The 23,801-nt window shown below is 44.8% G+C and overlaps 1 protein-coding gene across 7 annotated transcripts in view; it reads right to left on the reverse strand.

The window, feature by feature from the left end:
- AMOTL1 (angiomotin like 1) overlaps positions 1 to 23,801 on the reverse strand; it is a 192,630-nt gene that overhangs the window by 93,255 nt on the left and 75,574 nt on the right. For 2 of the 7 annotated variants that reach the window (XM_024975721.2, XM_002692960.6), the window contains exon 1: positions 22,387 to 22,609. The exons of 4 other annotated variants lie outside the window; for them this stretch is intronic. In XM_024975721.2, the coding sequence (XP_024831489.1) occupies positions 22,387 to 22,435 (49 nt within the window). In that variant the 5' untranslated portion in view covers positions 22,436 to 22,609. Of the gene's footprint in view, positions 1 to 22,386; positions 22,610 to 23,801 lie in introns of those variants that run through there. One more of the 7 variants, XM_005215776.5, reaches the window with a different exon arrangement.

Consider the following 23,801-nt stretch of genomic DNA (forward strand, 5'->3'; position numbering starts at 1 on the left):
CATATATCATATGATACCAGTCATAGGTGGCATCTAAAAAAATTATACAAATGAACTTATTTACAAAATAGAAAAAGACTCACAGACATAGAAAACAAGCTTACACTTATCAGAGGGGAAGGGGAAAGGGGATAAATTAAGAGATTGGGATTAAAATATACACACTACTATATATAAAATAGATAAACAACAAAGACCTACTGTATAGCACATGGAACTATACTCAGTACCTTGTAATAATCTATAATGGAAGAGAATGTAAAGAAATAATAATACATATATTTATACATATATGTATAACTGAATCACTTTGCTATATACCTGAAACTAACACATCATAAATTAACTAAATTTCAATAAGTTTTTTAAAAAGAACTTCTGATACCTACCTTATTTAAAAAAATTAATTGTTCTGACACCTATTCTAAGAAAATAACACTGTTAATATCTAAAGTACTACATGACTTAGCACAATCTCGTGTCTATTAACCCAAATATCCTTTGCACAAAACCTAGAGTAATACTTGCATTTTCTCCAAAGTTTTCTCCATCTGGAGGGCCTTTCTCCCCGCATGAGCTGAGTCAAGGAAACTCTAACTTCAGCACACACTAAACACTACAATATATACCCTGACTATCCGAATGTCTCTGGAAGTCCTCTTCTAGTGCCACTTCCTCCAGGAAATCATCTACCCCTCCTCTCCCAATTTTTTACATGCCACTCACTTGTGTTCCCATCACAGTTCATGCACACTTACGCCACAATATATTAAATTCCCTGTGTATTTAATTTTTTTAGTTTGTCCCCCTAATAACTTATAATTGATTAACAGCAGAGGCCATGCCTTATTTACCTCTGTATCTCCAGTTTCTAGCAGGAATAAGACCAAAGTAAGTGCTCAATACTTATTTATTGAATCAATGACTCATCTGCACACATTTCACGATAAGTGAACGCAGCAGTCTCTAGCATATAATGGATACTCAATGAAAAAGAAAAAAAAAAAGGGGAAATGTTAGTCACTCAGTCGGATACAACTCTACAACCCTATGAACTATATAGCCCGCCAGGCTCCTCAGTCTATGGAATTCTCCAGGCAAGAATACTGGAGTGGGTAGCCATTCCCTTCTCCAGAGGATCTTCTTGACCCAGGGATTGAACCTGAGCGTCTTGCATTCTTTACCATCTGAGCCACCAGGGATACTCGATAAATATACATTAATGGAATTAAGGTACATGTAAAAATAACCAATTACAAACATATTCTCAATTCTACAGAGCTTAACTCAAAGGTGAGTTGTCTCTTTCAAACTACTCAGGAAACCTGGGCTTGGTAAAAGCTGCTGCTGCTGCTGCTAAGTCGCTTCAGTCATGTCCGACTCTGTGCGACCCCATAGACGGCAGCCCTTCAGACTCCCCCAACCCTGGGATTCTCCAGGCAAGAACACTGGAGTGGGTTGCCATTTCCTTCTCCAGTCATAATAGTGAAAAGTGAAAGTGAAGTCGCTCAGTCATGTCTGACTCTTAGCGATCCCATGGACTGCAGCCTACCAGGCTCCTCCATCCATGGGATTTACCAGGCAAGAGTACTGGAGTGGGTTGCCATTGCCTTCTCCTGGTAAAAGCTACTGGGCAAAAAAAAAAAAAAAAGATAGCCATCTAGCGCTAAAACAGCTTAATTACAGGCATGTGTGCGTGCATGCTTAGTTGCTCAGTCATGTCCTACTCTGCGACCCCATGGACTGTAGCCTCACCAGGCTCCTCTGTCTATGGGGATTCTCCAAGCAAGAATACTGGAGTGGGTTGCCATTTTCTTCTCCAGTGCATCTTCCCGACCCAGGGATCGAACCTGCATCTCCAGCATCTCCCACATTGGTAGGCAGATTCTTTTACCACTACTACTGCGCTACCCTGGGAGCCCTGGGACTGTGCTCTAAATGCAGCCTTTGATTTCTGCTTCCTTCCCACAGGTCTGAGAGCTGGTGCAGTCAGGAGACCTCTGAGGGTATCCAACTATGCACCATTAAAAAAAACAAAAAAAGGAATCATCTCAGTCCTACCACCTGGACTCACAATGAGAGAGTCCATGATAAAAGAACTTCATCTACCAAGGGGAAGTCATTTTTTAAATTTGAGGTTTTTTATTTTTGTCTAAGCTGGATCTTCACTGCTGCATATGGAATCTCTCTAGCTGCGGCTGGCAGGGGGCTACTCTCCAGTAGAGGTGCTCGGGCTTCTCATTGCAGTGGCTTCTCTTGTCTCTGAGCGCAGGCTCTAGGGTGCAAGGGCGTCAGCCGTTGCAGCTCTTGGGCTCTAGAGCTTGGCCTTCAGTAGCTGTGGTCCCGGGCTTAGTTGCCTCTTGACGTGTGGCATCTTCCCCGACTAGGGATAGTACCTGTGTCCCTTGCATTGGCAGGTAGATTCTTAACCACTGGACCACAAGGGAAGTCCTAAATTTGGATTTTAATATCAAATCCAAAGACTATCTAAATACCTTGACTCAAATGGCACATAATAATATAATTCATATTTCACATTGATGTATTTGCTGGTTAACTTACTTAAAACTAGAAGTACCTGGACTTCAGAGATTCTTTTCCTCGAGTGTTTTTTTAAAACCACTTTATTAAGGTGTTATTAACATGTAAAAGGCTATACATAGTTAATGTACGCAACTCATTGAGTTTGGGGATAAGAATACACCATGAAATCATCACCACCATCAAGGTCACGGACATATCCATGACCTCCCAAAGTTTTCTCTCACCCTCTCTGTTGTTTGTGAGACTGATGTGTGCATGTGTGTGTGGTAAGATCTTACCTTAGACCCATCCTCTCAGCAGCTTTTCAATACACAATACAGTACTGTCAGCTCTAGGCACTACGCTGTGTAACAGATCTGTCTCTAGAACTTATTTACTTGGATCGGCTTCAATAAATAAGTTCTATATTAATTGAATGACTGAGATTTAAATCATCTTTAAACATACATATTTGTTCCTTCAGCTTTCCAGAACTTATGGACGCATGTTGCTGCGGCTGAGTGGCCCCCAGAGGCCTGCCAGGCAGCAGTGTCTCGTGGGGACTGGGACTCTCAAGAGGCAAGTACCTCTCTTCTTATCACACTCACCACCAACTTCACAAATCAACATTGGCTCGTGAATGAACTACACAGTTTAAGCAACCAATATCCCCCCAAGAAATTAAACATTAAACATATAACCATTCAATCAGGAGCTACCATTTATTGAGGGCCTATTAAGTGCAGAAGACTCCTGAGTGTTCCAGAACTGCAAGATCAAACCAGTAAATCCTAAAGAAAATCAACCCTTAATAGTCATTAGGACTGATGCTGAAGCTGAAGCTCCAATACTTTGGCCACCTGATGCAAAGAGCCCACTCATTAGAAAAGACCCTGATGCTGGAAAAGATTGAGGGCAGGAGGAGAAGGGGATGAAAGACGATGAGATGGTTGGATGGCATCACTGACTCAATGGATATGAGTTTGAGCAAGCTCTGGGAGATGGTGAAGGACAGGGAAGCCTGGCATGCTGCAGTCCATAGGGTTGCAGAGTCGGACATGACTGAGCGACTGAACAACATTAAGTGCAAGGGTGATATAAAAATTACTGTATTTAATTATCACAACTCTATTCCCATTTTGTAGACAAGGATACTAGGCTCACAGTGGTTAAGTCATGCCCAAGGTCACAAAACTAACCAGCAGAACAGTCCCTCAGCCCCTCCAACAACAAAGTTCTTCTTACTAAGCAATCCTGCCTTCCAAAGATCAGTTAGTCATGCACACAATTTTTTAAATCGAATTATAGTTGAGGTACAATATTATATATTACAAGTGTTCAATACAGTAATACACAATTTTATAAGTTATACTCCATTTTTAGTTATAATAAGATATTGGCTATGTAAGCTAAGTATATCCCTGGAGCTTATTTTAATCATAATAATTTGTACCTCTTAATCCTCTCCCTATATTGACCTTCCCCCTGCTTCCCTCTCTTCCCACTGATAACCACTGGTCAGGTTTCTCTGTATCTGTGAGTCGGCTTCCTTTTTGTTATATTCACTAGTTTGGGGTATTTTTTAGATTTCACATATAAGTGATATCATATAGCATTTGCATTTTTCTGTATGTCTTGCCCTCCAAGTCCATCCATGTTAGTGCAAATGACAAGATATCACTCCTTTTTATGGTTGAGTAGTATTCCACTGTGTATATAGATCACGTCTTCCTTACCCATTCCTCTGTTGTTGGACACTTAGGTTGCTTCCATATCGTGGCAACTGTAAACAATGCTGCTATGAACACTGGGATGCATGTATCTTTTTGAATTAGTATTCTTGGGGTTTTTTTTGGATATATACCCAGGACTGGGATTGTAATGTATACTTAATTCTTTTTTTTTAACTGAAGTCTAGTTAATTTACAATGATTCAGGTATACTGCAAAGTGCACACTTGATTCTAAGTCCTCTTTTCCTGCCTAATTTCTTACATCAATATTAGAGGAGTTTTAATGAAATGTCCTTGCTTGTGAACAATGGGAAAAGGCTCAGAGAAAGCTTCCTTCTCTCCCTATATGCCTGCATAAATGCCAATATATACAGGCAGGTTTGTGTTATTACTTATAAAAGCTTAGGAGAGCAAGCTGCTGCCAACCACTGTAACACCAAGGCAGCGGATGAAGCCGCCCCTCCCACCTCTCTCATTTAGCCATCTATTATTTTCACAGTAGTGTCTCCACTTTAACAATGAATTCCAGGCCCGTGGTGCATCAAAGTACTCAGGGACATTTTTAAAATGTCACCTCCAAGTCCCCATGTCAGACCTATAACATCAAGATCACCTCAAGTGTGGACCAGAAATGAATTTTGGAGAGCCACACTTCACAACTGATTTGAATGCAGAATCAGGGTTGGGAAGCCTGGACTTCTCTTTCATATAAGATCTTGTACAACACATGAACTGAAAAGTTGTGGTAAACTGAAATTTTATAATTCAATCATGTTTTAAGTCAAAACGTGTTAGATTTATGAAGCAAAATGATGATAAACAATTAAAAGTGACAAGTTTTCCTAAAATTAGCCAACCAACTAATCTGCATTTACTCCTTTAAAGTGAAGAATTCTTTGCATAAATTGTTACTTTTTCATAAATTTATATTTGAAATTGATAGTTTTGGTGCCCCGTTATTTCATAACTGCTAACCTGAATGACGGTTAGCATAAGGGAATATGGCTATTTCTGCTGCTAAGTCGCATCAGTCATGTCCGATTCTGTGCGACCCCACAGACGGCAGCCTACCAGGCTCCTCTGTCCATGGGATTTGCCAGGCAAGAGTACTGGAGTGGGTTGCCATTGCCTTCTCCAATGACTATTTCAGTTACATCTAAAATATTGTTATAAAGATACAATAACAAAGCAATCATACAAAAAATACATCTAATTCAATATGATGAAAAAAAGCCTGGGAAACTGCCTATCATATTATACAATAAATATGTCTACCTCTGAAACTCAGAAATCACATGGCCAACTATGTCAGCAAGCCAAACATGACAAGCAGCTATCTAATTACAGGGAAGGAAGGCATAGAAAGTAACATTATTGAGCACGATATGGTACAAACACTACATCAGATAATTCTCACATCCTTGAGAATTAGGTTTCATTATCTCCTTTTCACCTAAACAAAAGCAGGAATGGCACTCTGAGTCACAAAGCTCACGGCCTTAAGGTTGAGATGCAAACTCAACTTGGACTGTTCCAAAGCACACCACAGAATTTAAATGATATTTTAAAACACGTGGGTATTTGTGATAGTATCTGGGTTTCTTATAACTCCTATGAGTTACAAAAGCTCATGGGTCTGTGAGTTGGATTAGCAGCACCGTGCGGAATCACTCACTAATTCGCTCATCTCCTTATGTATGGGCTTCCCTATTGGCTCAGTGGTACATAACCCGCCTGCCGATGCAGGAGACGCAGCTTCAGCCCCTGGGTCGGGAAGACCCCCTGGAGAAGGAAATGGCTACCTGCTCCAGTATGCTTGCCTGGAAAATTCTATGGACAGAGGAGTCTGGCAGGCTGCAGTCCCTGGGATCACAAAGAGTCAGACACAACTTAGCGACTAAACAACTCATCTATACATTCCACAAAGATCTATGACGTTGAGTATCTGTCAGGACAAAAGAGTGCCCAGTACGAGGCTTGTGACAAATATGACATGCTTGAGAGAGACAGCTGTACAAAGTGGAGGACTGCTCACCGGTACAGAAACGTAACGACACAAGCAGCTGGACGGTGGCGTGGAGCAGTGAGCAGGGAGAGAGTCCCACATCCCTCTCAGGGCACACACACTGGATCTGCTGGGCCACGCTTACCTCCTTCCTCTCTTTCACCTGCATGTTTGGGATCACGGACAACACCTTTCAAAGAATCTGTCAAGAGCTACAGAGCTAGGTCAAGAAGAATGCACACACACTGAATTCATGAAGTTCACACACAATAACACCAGTAGAAAAACCACAATTTATTTATTTTTTTAAGGTCTGTGACATTGCTTTTATTTCTGCTGTTCAATTTCCCTTAATTCACATCTGATGACTTATTTTTTTTAACTTTTAATTTTGTATTGGAGCATAGCCGATTAACAATGTTGTGATTAATTTCAGGTGGACAGCAAAGGACTCAGCCATACATATATCCATTCTCCCCAAACGCCCTTCCCATCCAGGCTGCCACATAACATTGAGTAGAGTTTCCTGTGCTACATAGTAGGCCCTTGTCGGTGATCCATTTTAAATATAGCAAGTGTACATGTTGGTCCCAAATTCCCTAATTATCCCTTCCCCCCACCCTTACCCTCTGGTAACCATAAGTTCACTCTCTAGGTCTGTGAGTCTATTTATGTTTTGTAATAAGAACCCCCAATTTATACTAGAAAAGAGGGAAACATGCTGCAAAATACAATTTCCTGGAGGCAAATGAACTACATGTCTTGGAAAGAGGGAAATGGAAGTAACCAAACACTGCTGAACATTTCCTACGTGAAGGGCATTGAGGAACTCACATGAACTCATTTAGTCCTCCTAATAGCTTTATGAGGCTTATCTTCATTTATCAAATAAGGAAACTAAGGCACAGAGAATAACTTGCTAGAAACTTACATAACTAGTAAATGGCAAAAAAGCCCAGCTGGTCTGGCTCCAGAATCTATAGTCTTTGCCACTCAAAAAGGAAAAAAGTGCTCCCCTTTACATTTTTAAAATATATGTCAACCATTTAAAAACAATAAACCCAGTATAAGTTACACATTAGAAACACTCATTTCTAAAACAAAAAGCAGTAAGAAGAATGGTGTTGTTTTATAATTTTGCCAATTTCTTTAATGTTTGGCTTAACAGAAGACAGCTGTACTCTAACGTTTGCTTCTGCTGTCAATCTACCGCTACACATTTTTTAGGTGAAGAAGATGAAGAAAATCTGGTCTCATTCAAACACACAGTTGGAAAAAGTATTTTAATACCCTTCTCATATATTTGTGACTATTCTTTGAAACTATACCAAAACACAGCAAGTGATAATTCTTTAAAGGTAGTTGCAATGTGCATTATAAAACCATATCATAGACATTTCTCCAAATAAAACACAGAGATGGCCAAAAGGCACATGAAAAGATGCTCAACATCACTAATTATTAGAGAAAAGGAAATAAAACGATAATGAGGTATCACCTCACACCAATCAGAATGGCCATCATCAAAAAGTCTACAAATAATACACGTTAGAGGTGTGCAGAAAAGGAAACCCTCCTTATACTATTGGTGCGAAAGTAAACTGGTGAAGCCAATATGGAGACCAGTTTGGAGGTTCCTCAAAAAACTAAAAATAGAGCTATCATATGATCCAGCAATCCCACTACTGGGCATATATCCAGCTCCTGCTGCTGCTGCTGCTGCTTCTAAGTCGATTTAGTCATGTCCGACTCTGTGCGATCCCATAGACAGCAGCCCACCAGGCTCCCCCGTCCCTGGGATTCTCCAGGCAAGAAAACTGGAATGGGTTGCCATTTCCTTCTCCAATGCATGAAGGTGAAAAGTGAAAGTGAAGTTGCTCAGTCATGTACGACTCCTCGCGGACCCCATGGACTGCAGCCTACCAGGCTCCTCCATCCATGGGATTCTCCAGGCAAGAGTACTGGAGTGGGCTGCCATCGCCTTCTCCGGCATATATCCAGAGAAAACCATAATTCAAAAGATAGACTAGACCTACTTGAATGTTTACTGTAGAACTATTACAGTAGCCAAGACATGCAAGCAATCTAAATGTTCATCAACAGATGGATAGATAAAGAAGATGTGCACACACACACACACAATGAAATGTTGTGTGTGTGTCAGTTGCTCAGTCGTGTCTGACTCTGCAACCCTATGGACTGTAGCCCACCAGGCTCCTCTGTCCATAGAATTCTCCAGGCAAGAATACTGGAGTGGGTTGCCATTTCCTTCTCCAGGGACAACGGAATGTTACTCAGCCATAAAAAAAGAATGAAATAATGTTATCTGCAGCAACATCATGGACCTAGAGACTGTCATACCAAGGTAAAGTATATCAATAAGTCATCTTAAAAAATGATACAAATGAACTTACAAAAGATTGAACAGACTCACAGACTTAGAAAACAAACTTATGGTTACCAAAGGGGAAAAGTGGAAGGGAGGGATAAATTAGGAATCTGGGGATAATACATACACATTACTATATGTAAAATAGATAAATAACAAGGACCCACTGTATAGCAAAGGTAACTGTACTCAATATTTTACAACCTATATAAGAAAAGAATCTGAAAAAGAATAGATAATAGAACTGAATCACTTTGCTGTATACCTGAAAATAACACAACATTGCAAATCAACTACATTTCAATAAAAAATAAGCTTTTTAAAAAGCCATTTCAGGTGAATGTTTCCCAGATATTTCTCTCTATTCTGTTATGTTATAATCTATCAGTCCACCTTTCACTTTGGAATTTTCTTTATCAATGCAGGATTTGCTAACATCATCCGTTGGTCATAGAAAAATAATGGTTCACTGACCTATGCAAAATCTTCCATACATGGAAATATTTCAAGTAAGCAATATCAAGAAAATCACATTTGTTAATTCACCACAGATCACAATCATCAGAAAACTCTTTCACATATTGGGTAGCTGTCAAGCTCACAGTTGGCAAATGCAAGTTTTTCAAAATTCTAATTTTCACTTGAAAGCTTGAGTTTTACCATCAGTCGCAAATACTGTCCATTGATTTTCTTGACGTCTCCCTTTATTCACTTCTGAGAAAACAGCAGCTATCAAATACCTAACTCAGAATAACCATTGTCTGTCCATTGTTCTTTCAACTAAACCTGAGACAAGCTGCTAGTTAAACTCAGGACTCAAGTGCTTGTCACACAAGGACTCTTCTTCCCTTTGCAACAGAAGTACTTTATGTGTACTTCCCACTTGGTCACACACGATACTGAAAAGATGTACTTGAGCCTGGAGATTTAATAGAATTGATCATTTGTACCACTTCAACAAGAACATTCTTAAGTGAAATGGGCTTTCTATACCATGTTGGTTAGAAGCGGCCTGATTTCCACTGCCTTGATTCATATCGATCTGCCTGTAGTTTTACCCACTGTTGCTTCTGTACCATCAGTACAAACATCAATACAGTGGAAAAGACACACATCTTAGTAGTCTTAATATTATTATGTAGATAGTTATTAGGTCTCAGAAACCCCCCGGTGTTCCACATGACACCACTTTGAGAACAACTACTCTGTTCTATAACCTCTTCCAGGAAAAGATGTGAAACTTAAGGATAACTTTAAGATGAAAATGGCTGCAAGCCAGTCATACCTGAAAATGAGTCACCTCCCTGCCCAGACAAAGAAAGATATGCCCACAGCCCTCAGAAGCTGGTGAAACTTACAGAGAAGACACACACAGCCCCTTTGATGCAAAGCCCTGCTTGAACTCTATCAGATGAACGAATCCTGCTGATTGAAGGCAATGCATCTGAAGAGAGAGAGCAGCCTCTCTAGAAAACACCTGCACAGGAATGCATTTTCTTGCCCTTGTTATAAAAAGGAACACAAATCAACAGTGATGTGATTGGCAAAAAGGCTCCGTGAGATTACTTTTAAGAGGTGGGAAGAAAAGAAATTGTAATAACTAGCCCAGCAGGAAGTCAGGCAACATTTGGACAAAGGGAAGGATGTAAGAAATGATGACTGAAAGGAAAAGAGAATGATGCTCTCAAGCCAGAAGACGAGAGTATTAGAAAGGTTTAAAGAATAAAAATGACAGAGGAGAAAATATCCACTAAATGGAAAGGAAGGATGTGCCATGCTTTTCATTTTATTTTGGCAAATCTCCTTCTTAAACAATGTACGTTGATTCTTAAACAATGTAAAAATCCAGGCTCTGCCATATATTAAACTACCTGAACTAGAGCAAACGAGTTAACTTCTTGTTGGCCATTACATTGGTATTAATAATTGGGGATAATAGGACCTACTACACAGGGCTGTTATAAAGCTTAACTGAGACAACAGCAAGGGCTACAAGCAGTTGTTCCAGCACAAAGTGTATGTCCAATACATTTTGGCTTCTTTTACGAGAATGGGGAAATGGAACAAGAATCATGGCTATTGGGTGGAGATTATCATACTAAGTGAAGTTGGAAAGAGAAAGACAAGTATCATATGATATCATTTACGTGTGGAATCTAAAATATGACAGAAATGAACTTATCTCAACTTAAACGAACTTCTCTATGTCAGACGTAGAGAACAGACTTGTATTTGCCAAGGAGACTGGTTGGAGGGATGGATTGGGAGTTTGGGATTAGTGGATGCAGACTAACATAAAAGGCAGAGCAGTTTCTACCTTGTTTGCTGGGACACTCACAGCTGGAGCTCTGAGCCACCATGTAAGAATTCTGACTAGTTTGATGCTGAGAGGAAAGGCCACTTGCAGGAGCTCCAGTCTGCACACCTAGCCTTGAAGTGCACCCCAGCCCTGGGGCCAGGTTAATGAATGAAGGAGTCTCCAGATGACCCAATCCCAAATCATCCAGTCACCTCCGGCCTCTTCTCAGTACAGAGGACAGAAACAAGCTGTCTCTACTAGGCCCTGCCACAGTCCAGACCCACGGCACTGACTGTGCACCTTACTTCTATTATTATTACTTTATACAGCTGAAATAATTATACAGCTCACCATACTGCAGAATCAGGGGGAGTCCTGAGCTTGTTTTCCTGAAACTAGACAGTCCCATTTGGAGGCGATGGGAGACAGTGGCAGCCACTCCCCAAGGCCAGCCTCACCAACACAGATCATCAGACATTAGATTCTCTGAAGGAACCGGCAACCTACATCCCTCACATGCGCAGTTCACAGTAGGGTTCGAGCACCTCTGAGAATCTAATGCCACAGCTGATTGACAGAAGGAGGAGCTCAGGAGGTAATGCAAACGATGGAGAGCGGCTGTAAATACAGACGAAGCTTTGCTGGCTCACCCGCTGCTCACCCAGTTCCTAACAGGCCACGGACCACTACAGGCCCATGGCCTGGGGGTTGGGGACCCCTCGCCTTTAACAAACCTCCAGCTTCTTACCCTCACAATCCCCACTGTTTTCAGGGTTTCGGGTAAATGGTACTGGGCTGCTGGTTACAGTACTTTCCCAGGTGCCTTCATTTAAGCCTACTGTGATTTCAGAAGGCATTTTCTTTTCCTCTTCTAGTCAAAGGAACATTAGACCACTTCTTTTTTCAGAAACTAGAGTGGAGTTAGGTGTGTTCTGCAGGGAGTTTAACACACAAACAAATGTCTACTGCATCCACAAGGTTCCGTAATTCTGAAAAAGAACATTTCCTAGTCTCTGTTTCTACCCTTTCCTCCTTCTTGACCCGTCCCTCAAAAAAGACCCCAGAGAGGCCCTCTTGTCTGCCCTCACATCTTTTTCTTTGACAATTAATGGTTCATCCTTCAAGGTATAAGGAGATCTTGCAAATCAACATGCAAAAGTTTCACATAAATAGAAAGTTCTCAGGAAAACAGATACAAATAGTTTATAAATGTATAAAAGGATGCTAAATGCCACTCATAATAAATAAATAAAAATTTAAAATATAACAGTTTTTTTCTTTATCAGGTGGTAAAATTTGAACAAAACTGACTTGAGGAGAATTTATGGAAAAAAACAGAACCTCTGGAAGGTAACTTGGCTATATCCATTAACATTCAAAATGTACTCATATGTGGTTATCGTTCTAGAAATTTATATTAGATATATATTAGCACATTTGCAAAGAGATAAGCACAAAGCTAGTAAAGTACTGCCTGCAATATCAAGCACTGAAAACAAACCTACCATCCTAAAATAAGGGTTGATTATAAATTAAGAGTTCGTATGAATGAATAAATTGCCCTCACATCTTTCAACCAAATTTTCCCCCATCACCAGGATGAACAACTTGGTGGCCATGATACTAGGAGCCCATCCCTCAGGAAACAAGAGAATATGACATTCCCTCCTTTCCCCAGACTGCCCAGACAGAAAGACTGACTCACGAGAAACCTGGTTCTCAGAGCCCTTCAGAGCACGGCTCCTGTGAGGAAGGGCAAGGCGGGCCCACACCTGCTCCAGGGCCCCACGCCTGGGCCTCCCTTCCCAGAGCAGCCCTTACAGCTGAGCAGTGGCCACTGGCAGGGACATGCCAGGAGCAGGCAGGGAGGCGCAGGGCTATGGGGCGTGTGTGGGCCCCACCTCACACTGAGGAGGCAGAGCAGGCATGAAGACAGGACACCTGCCATCCTTGTCTGGCTCTGCCTGTTCTGAGAGGGGTGGTGGGGAGGACAGGGCTCATCGGAAGAGGTGTGAGACAGCAGAGAGGGGAGTGCCTATCGCGTGGCTCCCACACGAGCCCAGGTCACAGGAGTCCAGCCAGCGGGGCGGTGGGGACACGTGAAGGAAGGGGATGGGTCCAGGAGACTTCCTGGGGCCCACCTGGTGACTGAGCGGGTGCAGGTGAGGAAGGAGAAGCGCTCGACAGTCTGCGGAACACCTTCAAAGGCAGCAACAGCGAGAATGACGCAGTGGGGAATGGCATCCGAGCAAGTCCAAACCGGCGCCCTGAACCAGATGAGCGAGCCCCCCGCCCGCCACCCACTGGCACAGGCTGGTGCGAAGAAGCAGCTGACCCGAGGTGGAGGAGCTGACAGCAGGGCCTCCCCAGGAGAGGGGCTTCTCAGGGCTAAAGCCCTCCCCAGGAGAGGGGCATCTCAGGGCTAAATCCCACCCCAGGAGAGGGGCATCTCAGGGCTAAATTCCGCCCCAGGAGAGGGGCATCTCAGGGCTACATTCCACCCCAGGAGAGGTGCATCTCGGGGCTAAAGCCCTTCCCAGGAGAGGGACGTCTTGGGGCTAAATCCCTCCCCAGGAGAGGGGCATCTCGGGGCTAAATCCCTCCCCAGGAGAGGGGCATCTCGGGGCTAAATCCCTCCCCAGGAGAGGGGCATCTTGGGGCTAAATCCCTCTCCAGGAGAGGGGCATCTCAGGGCTAAACCCACCCTGACACTTCCATTTGTTTCTCTCAAGGACCAGATTCCTGAAAGAACCCCACAAACAAATCTAGGAATACCCCCGAGAAACAGTAGACCCCACTCCCTTGACAGCAGCCTGCTACGTTGGTAAGCTCCACTCCCAGATGCCTCACTGACCTACCTTCCAAGTAGAGAGTCTCAGAAACGCCAAGTGGCAAAGTGAGGTTCAAGCTGACAGTGGAGTATCCCCCGTGGTATTTTCTCCCCATCAGTCCACACCAGACCTCCAAGGAGGAGTGGTACATTTCACTCAGAAACATGTCCTGGTCCCACAATAAGAAGCCCAGTGATGCTACCTTCAGACAAACAGGGTTAGTATCTTTTTAGAATAGCACTGGCCAGTGGAACTTGCTGTGATGATTGGAAATGGTTCTTAGGCACCTGAATCGTGGCTAAACTAAACTGAAGGTTTAATTTCATTTAATGCTCATTAATTTTAGATGGCCACATGTGGCTAGCGGTTACCGTGGACGGAGGAGATCTAGAACTTAAAAAAAAAAAAAACAAAAAACAGGGGCCAGTTTAAGCTGCCAGGAAAAAAAAAAAAATCATGGAATTCTATTTCTCTACTGTGAGGAAGTGAACTTCCTTAACAGTGCAGCATCCGCTCCAGCTTTTTTCCAGCTCTGAACTCTTCTCTGGTCATGACAATTATATATCAATGTGCCTCCAACACATCACAACTCGGAAGGCCCTTAGAGACCCGAGCCCAAACGGTCCACTGTAGGAAGCCACTCTACAATGTCCCTGCTGTCTTACCAGGTGCCCTCAGCAGCAGTGAGACTCAGCATCAGTCCACCCCCAAAATCCTAGGATACTCTTTCAAAGGGAAATCAAGGACGCTCAAAATAATAAAAAATAAATTTTGCACCATGCTTTACCTCTTATGTGGCCCTTTCACATGCATTATCTCAGGTAAGCCTCACCTAACATCAGGATATAAGCATTAGTAACACATTTATTTTACATAAGTGAATTGGCCAAGGCAATATCGCCGGCACTTGGTCACCATGTACCCTAATCTCACATGTCTTCCAAGGAGTGAGAGGTCAAAAGACAATGGAAAAGTTGTGGTGGTGAAGGGGGAAGGCGTGGAGGAGGGATTAGAGGATGCAATCAGGCACATCAGCCAGGAGCCACAGAAATCAAACTGACGTTAATCTCAACTATTAAACAGGAACAGACTCAGTTCCAAAGAGTAAAGCACCAGTCTAGGCTAATTTATGGGGTTGGGGGGAGGCTATGCCCTAAAATAGTCCTTCTTAAAATGTGGTCCCCGAACCAGAACCAGCAGCAACAGTGGCCCCTGGAAACTTGTCTGAAGTGCAAATTCTGAGGCCCTCTCCAAGCCCTGGTGAAACAGAAACAGCCAGTGGGGCCCAGCAGTCTGGCTTAAAACAAGCCCTCCTGATGATTCCCAGGTCCACCCACGTTTGAGAACCACCGCGCCACAATTCTACATCTGAAGCCCAGTCCATTTCCTCTGGGAAATAAACAACCTGGTCATCAAGGGAAAGGAAAGGGAGCCGCCGGGAGTGAAGTTTGAGACACGTCCTGGTGACATCAGCCCTGATGTACTGTACTTCGGGTAATAAAGGACTCAGTCCAGTCGGTAAAAGAATCTGCCTGCAATGCAGGAGACCTAGGTTTGAGCTCTAGGTCAGGAAAATCCCCTGGAGAAGGAAATGGCAACCCATTCCGGTATTCTTGCCTGGAGAATCCCATGGACAGAGGAGCCTGGCGGGCTTCAGTCCATGGGGTCGCAAAAGTCAGACATGACTTAGTGTCTTAGTGACACCACCACCGAGCTCTGAACTAGCTTGGGACCGCACACACCTCCTGTGGTCAGGGCACAGAGGAAATTGCTCTTTACTCAGAAAATCTTGGTTTAGGAGTTTTCCTGTTGGCCCAGTGGATAAGAATCTGGATGCAAGTTCCATCCCTGGTCTAGGAGCTAACTACATGCTGCGGGACAACTAAGCCTGTGTGCTCGGCCACGAGTGCAGCCAAAAAAATTTTTTTACATAAATTCTAAAAAAGAAATTTGTTTAGAAGTAGGGGAAAGGTACAGAGAAGGCGATGGCACCCCACTCCAGTACTCTTGCCTGGAAAATCCCATGGCCGGAGGATCCTGGAAGACTGCAGTCCATGGGGTCGCTGAGGGTCGACACGACTGAGAGACTTCACTTTCACTTTTCACTTTCATGCATTGGAGAAGGGAATGGCAACCCACTCCAGTATTCTTGCCTGGATAATCCCAGGGATGGGGGAGCCTGGTGTCCTGCCGTCTATGGGGTCGCACAGAGTCAGACACGACTGAAGCGACTTAGCAGCAGCAGCAGCAGCAGGGGAAGGTATATTCTATAGGGAATACTAGATTGTGAACAGAGTATCCTAGCTTCTAATCTCAATAAATATTTGCAAACAGCAAGGTCTTACTGTATAGCACAGGGAACTATATTCAATATCTTGTAATAAGGCATCATGGAAAAAATATGAAAAAGAATATATATACATAAATAACTTTGCTGTACAGCATAAATTAACACAATATTGTAAATCAACTATACTTAAATAATTTTTAGAATAAATAGTATTTAGTACACAACTGTGTTCCCAAGTGTGAAAAGACAAATTTCTATGGCTTTTTTTAAGCTTCGATTAAGAGCTGGTATTCCAGTTTCTCAGAGAAAGAAATGAGAATATACAAAACAAAATCATTTATCTCCTGCTATTTTAAAATAATAATAGGCGTTTATTGACTGTGCCCAGCACTGTGCTAAGTACTATATATGCATCATTTTATTTCACCTGCACCCTCCACCCCCAGGTGAGCACTATGACTGTCTCCACTGTCTCTGTGAGGCTGCACAGGTCACATTTGCTGAGCTCACACAGCAAGGAGGTGGCAGGGCCAAGAAGCAAACCAGATCTATCCGACCTAAACAATCCAAAATACTACTGCTTTTTTCATTTTGACACATATTCTAACTTTAAATCTATTCAATCTTACTCATACTTTTTATGCTATTCAGTTTTAAGTACTTCCTTTTAAAGGCTAGTATGCCACGTGCTGTTCAAAAGAGTCCTCAACCACTCGGTTTACTCAGAGTCTTTCAGCCCGTGCTCAAGAACCTGGGTAACTTACACGGAAGAATTCATGCCAGTAAAATACTCAAAACCTAGATCGAAGTAAGAACCCACTGCCTTCTCACCATGCTCGGGCAACACGCCCAGGGAAGCCCTCCCTGACACCGGATCAGAGGGGAACTCCCTGAGGCTTCTCTTCTCTCGGTTCCCACATACTTCTCCCTTGCTCTTCTCTATACTGACAAGTAACACCTGGGAATGTCTGCACACCACTGCGCCAATAGTGAGCTTGGGAGAGCGGGAACTATATCTGATTCACCGGTGGGCTTCCAGAGCACTAAAATACACAATCGACACCTAAGAGATGGTTGATAACATGGATAGCAAGACATACACATTATTAAGAGGGTATAAGGGAACTGCAGTTTGAAGACGTAAAACTATGAGACTTTTAAAAAACAGAAAATCTTTGGGAAATTAACTTGGGCAAAATGTTCTTAGATGTGACACCAAAAGCACAGTTCATAAAAGCAAAAAAAAAAAAAAAAAATCAATAAACTGGATATTAGCAAAATTTTTAAAAATTTTGTCCTCTAAATGATCCTGTTAAAAGTTCAAAAAGACAGGCTACATGTTGGAAAAAAATATATACACAAGCCACAAATCTGACAAAGGACTCATATCTGGACTATATGAAGAATTCTCAAAGCTCAATAGCAAAAAAAATAAAATAAAATACACTTAGAACATGGGCAAGACAGGAGCAGACATTTCACCATAAAGGACACACAGATGACAAATAACCACATGATGTCCAATACCATCAGCCGTTAGAGAATGCAAATCAAAACCATGATGAGACTAGAACATTTACTGGGAGACTAAAATAATAAACAAATGGTGGTGTGGACGCAGAAAAACTGCACCTCTCACATGGCTGGTGGGAATGTGAAAGAGTATAGCCATGCTGGGAAAGTTTGATGATTTCTTTAAAAAAGAAAAAACTAAACACATGCTTACCACCCAAAACCCAGCAATCGCAATCCAAGGCATTTGTCTTAGAGAAATGAAAACTCTGTCCTCATCAAAACCTGTACATGAATGTTCACAGCAACCTCAACTGTAAGAGCCAAAAACTGAAAACAAGCTGGGTGTCTTTTAGTGGGTAAATGCTTAAACAAACTGGTATATCAACACCATAGAATATTACTCAGCAATAAAAAGGAATGAACCAGTGATGATGCAACGGTTTGGGTGGATCTCAAGGGTGTTATGCTGAGTGAAAATGCTAATCTCAAAAGACCACATACCGCATAAAGCTATGTATGTAATATTCTCAAAATTACAGATGGCAAAGAGCCACCCAAAAAACCTCACAAGTTACCAGGTTTAAGAGATGGGGCGGGGCTAAGGGAGGCGTGACTACAAAGGCGTGGCGCAAAGAGCTGGGAGGTGACAGAACAGCTCTGTATCTTGACTGCGGAAGTAGCTACAGGAATCCACACAGACGAAGGATACTACACTGCCCTCCCCCCAAATGTCCGCATGTAAAACTGGTGAAGTCTGAATATGGTTTGGATTGTACCAACGTTTATTTACTGGTTCTGCTGCTATGCTCTGGTTACGTGCTGCTGCTAAGTCGCTTCAGTCGTGTCCGACTCTGTGTGACCCGATAGACGGCAGCCTACCAGGCTCCCCCGTCCCTGGGATACGTGAGATGTTACCAATGGGGGAGACTGAAGTGAAGTGAACACGGGACCTCTCTTCGATTTTTCAACTTCCCATAAAGCTACAATCATTTCAAAACTAAAAGTTAAACAACGGAATTACAGGCATTTCACTTAAAACAAACAAAAAAAGAAGTGTACATAACTGCACGACTGGCCAGTGAAGTCCCAATTACAGATTTAAACACACAAAGTAGGCCCACTGGCTTGATTTTTTTTTTTTTTTTTTAAGTTAAACCCAGTTCTCCAGAGGCATAAAGGGGATACATTTCCTAATATGTTGGAGCTACTCCCTCATCCCCCAATAAAGGGAGGAAAGATGCCTGATGTGTGAGCCACTTTGGGAATCCAGGAGTCTGGTCCTAACAGCCTGGCATGAATAGACCCTAAAGTTTCACAAGGATGGAGGCCAAGGGCCCACAAGTCAGAGGAGAACTGAAAGTGGTGCCAACACACAAGCCCAGGCGAGGCTCTCTTTCAGAAAATGCCCTGTGTGGATCTACCCACGATGGCCAAGATTTAAATTCTGCCTTCCTTCTGAGACAAAACAAACCAACAAAATAAATTAAAAAAAAAAAAAATTGTTCAGCAAACAAATAAAAACCTCAAGAACCCCAGACTATTTCCAACAAACCTTATAATTAAATATGTCCTCTTCCATGACCTCCAAGCTACCCCTTGCTTTTCAAGTATTCCACTGCCCAGTGAATTCTGGGACATAAGAACCTACCAAAATTAATGAAAAACTAGGAGGAGAAAAATTATTCAAAACACTAGAGAATTTACTGATCTAAGTTTCCACATCCATTTAAAATGCAGACAGATACTTGAAAGTGGTGAAGGGTTGTGAGGGGGGTGCAGTTCCTGCCAGGAGAATGTTACTTTGTGAGAATTTTGCTTATCAGGACTATTAACAGGTCTTACAAAGTTACTTCCTTTTTCATTTACTGGCCTGGAAAATCAGATTTTTACAATTTTCACTAGCAATCCCCTCCTTTCCTAAGTCATTCATTATTTTTTTTTCTTTGAAAAGCTTTATGTCACACAATACTTCATCATTTTCAAAGCATTTTCACAGATTATTAAGAAACACAGCACTGGTACCCATGGGCTGTACTTTTCCACAAAACTCTCACCAACCAGACTGCCATCTAATTTCAATTAGTTCAGCCATGTTTCCCCCAGGCACTGGGTCCACACTACTCCACAGGGGTAGACATCGGAAAAAAAAAAAAAAAAAAAAAGCAGAGTTCTCTACACAGAAGCCTTCCAGACAAACCAGTCAAGGGCAGACACTCTCAAGTCTAATCAGCAGAGTGCCTTCCCATAAAATCACTCACATTTCTGCATTCCTGTGCTTTTCTTAAGGACAGCAATTTAAAATTTCATTTAAACTCAAAGTCCTCCATTAGCTTCCATGAAAAGATGTATTTTTAAGTGCTTTGATCTCCACATGTCCTTCTGTACATTAGTATTCTTCACCCTCCACCATCTGCACCGAAGGAAAACACCAAGACTTGTGCACATTTTAAAAAGAAGGGAGAGGGAAGTGGATTTAAGAGCACCTTCTCAGGACTTCCCTGGTGCTAGAGTGGCTAAGACTCTGATCTCAAAACCTGGGACCTGCGTTACGTCCCTGGTCAGGGAACTATATCCCAGGGCCACAACTAAGACTGCCTCCCCACCTAAGTCAAAATATAATTTTTTTTTTTAAAGAGTGCCTTCTCTCATCCTATCCTACTTATAGAGTTCACAAGGGTTTCTTCATTTATCTTGAAAAAATGTACCTCACCAAAGCAAGTATATCCATCCAAAAACTAAGCATCCACTCACACCCCACCAGGGAGTAGAGGCAGGCGGCTCTAAAGCCTTCTCCTCTATGCCCTACTCCTTTTTATTCTGATCAAATCAGTGGTTTCCAATCCTCTGCTCCCCTGCAGAACAGCTCAAAATGTGTGAAGTACTGTGACCACATTGCTTCCATAAAAAGCGTTATAGTAGATGCACTATGATGATCTGAGCCCGGTCCTGGGAGATAAACGTCACACTGGTCTAGATGCTTCAAGAACTTGCAATCTAGAGAGACCCCACCCCCTACCATGTTAGATGTCCAAGGAGAGCTGTGGGGTCCAGGAGAGGTGGGCAGTCAGGGGAAATCTTCAGTCAGCCTGGCAGGGACACACTGGCCAGTTTTGGAAGCAGAGAGAGGAATGACTGTTCAACATTTCAAGTCCAGGCTTTTCACTTCCCGAAAAGGAAGGACATTTTTTGGAATAGGAGCTATGAATAAGCCCTCTATTCTGGTTGTATTTGCTTATAGCAAGTACCCTTATTGTTTGGGGTGGTCCAAAGCATCTTTGGGGATCATAAAGGGTGACTGGCTCCCTACCTCCAGTGCCTGTTGTGTGTGTGTGTTTAGTTGTCGAGTCAGTGACTCCTTCCGACGCTGTGGACTGTAGCCCCCCAAGCTCCTCTGCCCATGAGGTTTTTCAGGCCAGAACACTAGAGTGGGTTGCCATTTCCTTCTCCAGCGGATCTTCCCAACCCAGGGATGGAATAAAAACTCGATCCTCCTAACACGCCTCGGAAGAAGGAAGCCGGCAACCATGTCCACACTCCAACAGGACAGGGCAAAGGAATTGAGGAGGGACCGAGAGCAAAAAGTGTTCTGTCCCAACCGCCAAGTCTCCGAGGCCGGCCCATCATCAGGACCACGTCTACTGAAGCCCCAGTCCAGGTGATCCACACACCAGCCGGGCATTTTCCAAAGCACGTGCCACCTGGGGACAGTAAACCAACACCGAAATCAAAGATGCAAAAACCCTTGGAACAAAAATGTAAAGTCTTTACAGCCATCAATCAAGATACTAGAGGGCAGGGCGTGGCGAGGAGCGGGAGCTGCGGGCCGCCAGCCGGGTTCTCAGCCGGAGCTCCTAAGGGGGAAACCTGGAAAGGTCGCCACGGCGGGGGTCCTGGAGATGGGTGTGCGCCAGCAGCTCGTCGGTTCGGCCGCCCGGCCCTCCAGCTCGGCTGCCCACGGGGCACGTCCGGCCCCTGGCCCAGCCCGGGGGCCCGGCTCTGCCCAGCTGTCATCAACCGAAGTGCCAATCTCCCTCCTGCCACGGAAGTACCATTCCAAGAAAGGCCAGTGCCACTTGGAAAGTTTAATGTTTCCCCCACCCCGAAAACAGATGCTTTTGAAGCATCAGTAACAGCAAGGGAGAGAAAGGGATCTCACTCCCCAGTTTCGGCCAAAGAAACTTGTCCGCAGAGAACAAAGAAGCAGCAATCGGAGAAGGCGATCCGAGGCTGGGGCGTCCCTTCGCCGCCCCCACCCTCCAGGGCCGAGAGTTTGGGGCCGTAGGAAGGTCCCCGCGTGTCGGGCGGGCGGGCGTGAGCGCCTTTGTCTCGCGCGCCGGGAAGCGGCCGCCGGCCACCGCTTCCCTCCGCCGCCGGGGACCCGCGCGCGGGCGGGTGGTGCGGAGCGCGGCCATATGGCAGCGCCCCTCCGTTAAAGGCCCGCCCCACGGCTGGGGCGCTTCTGCACCCCGGGTCCCGGGCCGCGACGGCCAAACGACTCCCAGTCTGGGGCCTGCAGAGTGGCGCGGAAACGTAGTTTTAATTTTTTTTTTTTTTTAAGTAATCTAGGTAAGGGGGATCAAGATTCCGGTGGCGGGCACTCTCGGTCCCCGGGGCCGAAAAAAAGGCTGCCCAAGTCGCTCCGAAGCCGGGCCGACCTCAGCCCGGAGCCCCCCGGGAAAGGAGCTCTCCCCACCGCTCCCCCGGCCCGGAGTGGTTGGGAGCGGAGAACATCGATCGGCTGGGTCCTCGGCGCTGGAGACTCGGGGGCGCCCCTCCCTGCACCCCGAGCGGGGACTGGTTACCTCTCACCGCAGACTCACAAGTTCCCCGGCGCAACTTTGCCCTCCACATGAGGCGATCATGGCCAGCTCAGCTCCGCGGCTGGGGACGGCGGCCGCCGGGCAGCGCGCTGGGCACGGCGTGGGGGCAGCCTGCGGAAGCGGCGCCCGGCGATCGCCCCCATTCACACGGGAAGCGGAGACCAGCCCGGGGCTTCCCCTCCAGCCCCAAATCCCAGCGCCGCCTCTGGGTCCTAGAGCGCCCTGGCGCCCGCGCCGCCGCCCGGGGAGGGTGGTCCGGGCTGGTCCGCGTAACCCTACACTCCACCCCCGCCGGGCGCCCGGCCGCTGGGCCCTAGAGCCCGCCCTCACCCGCTCGCCGCCCCTCCCCAGGCCCCGGAGACCGCCTGCTGCCACCTCCCTGGGCTCCAGCTCGAGTGTCCGCCCCGGAATGAGGAGGGCAACGGCCTCTCTCGGTTCGGTCTCCTTCCTGCGACTTTCTCTTCCTCCCCACCAGACCAACTCCGGCCGAAGTCGTTTTCCCGATCTGCCCTCAAAGTCCAGATGAGGTCTCTGTAGGAGTCTTTTTTTTTCTTCTTAAGAAGCATTTTCAGATGAAAAGTGGCCAGAGTTTTCTCTCTGCATTGCCCTGGTCTCCAGGGCTTCTATCACGCACTGGGATTGGGCGACCAGCCGCTGCGATGGGCTCCGTTGACAAGCAGAAGGGCCAAAACAGATTCTACAACCCGAGAGCCTACAACTGGTGGTCATAACCCCTCTAGGAGTGGAGGCAAAGAAAGGAACTCTGGGAAAAGGCTGCTGATTCTGCCTCACGTCTTAAATCAGGCTATATTGAATATAACATCCTCAATCGCTCCTGCATATCCAATTAATGCATCTCTGGAGCCTTGATCTGGGGGCCTGAAACTCACCCACATCTTGTAACATTTCTCCCTAGTTTCCAGGAGCTGGCTCTGCTGCTCAGCGGAGGAGAGTCAGGGCATTCCAAACCTCTCACCTTGTGCTCCTCTCTAGACCAGGGTTCTTTCAGGGATTCCTGCCTGGACTGAGGCAATGAGCTAAGCAATCCACCAGCAGTTTTACCCCTCCACTCAATCCTAGTGGGTGGTGTGCCCTTCTGATTCCAGTCTGTTCTCCTCATACATCCCTAATGGTTCAGGAACCTCTGCTCTCAAGATTTGTTGTTGTTCAGTCACGAAATCCTGTCTGACACTTTGTGACCCCCAAGGATTGCAGCATGCCAGGCTTCCCTGTCCATCACCAACTCCTGGAGCTTGCTCAAACTCATGTCCATCGAGTCAGTGAGGCCATCCAATCATCTCATCCTCTGTTGTCCCCTTCTCCCACCTTCCATCTTTCCCAGCATCAGGGTCTTTTCCAGTGAGTCAGTTCTTCGCATCAGGTAGCCAAAGTATTGG

Source organism: Bos taurus, chromosome 15 (genome assembly GCF_002263795.3).
Source record: "Bos taurus isolate L1 Dominette 01449 registration number 42190680 breed Hereford chromosome 15, ARS-UCD2.0, whole genome shotgun sequence".
NCBI lineage: Eukaryota > Metazoa > Chordata > Mammalia > Artiodactyla > Bovidae > Bos > Bos taurus.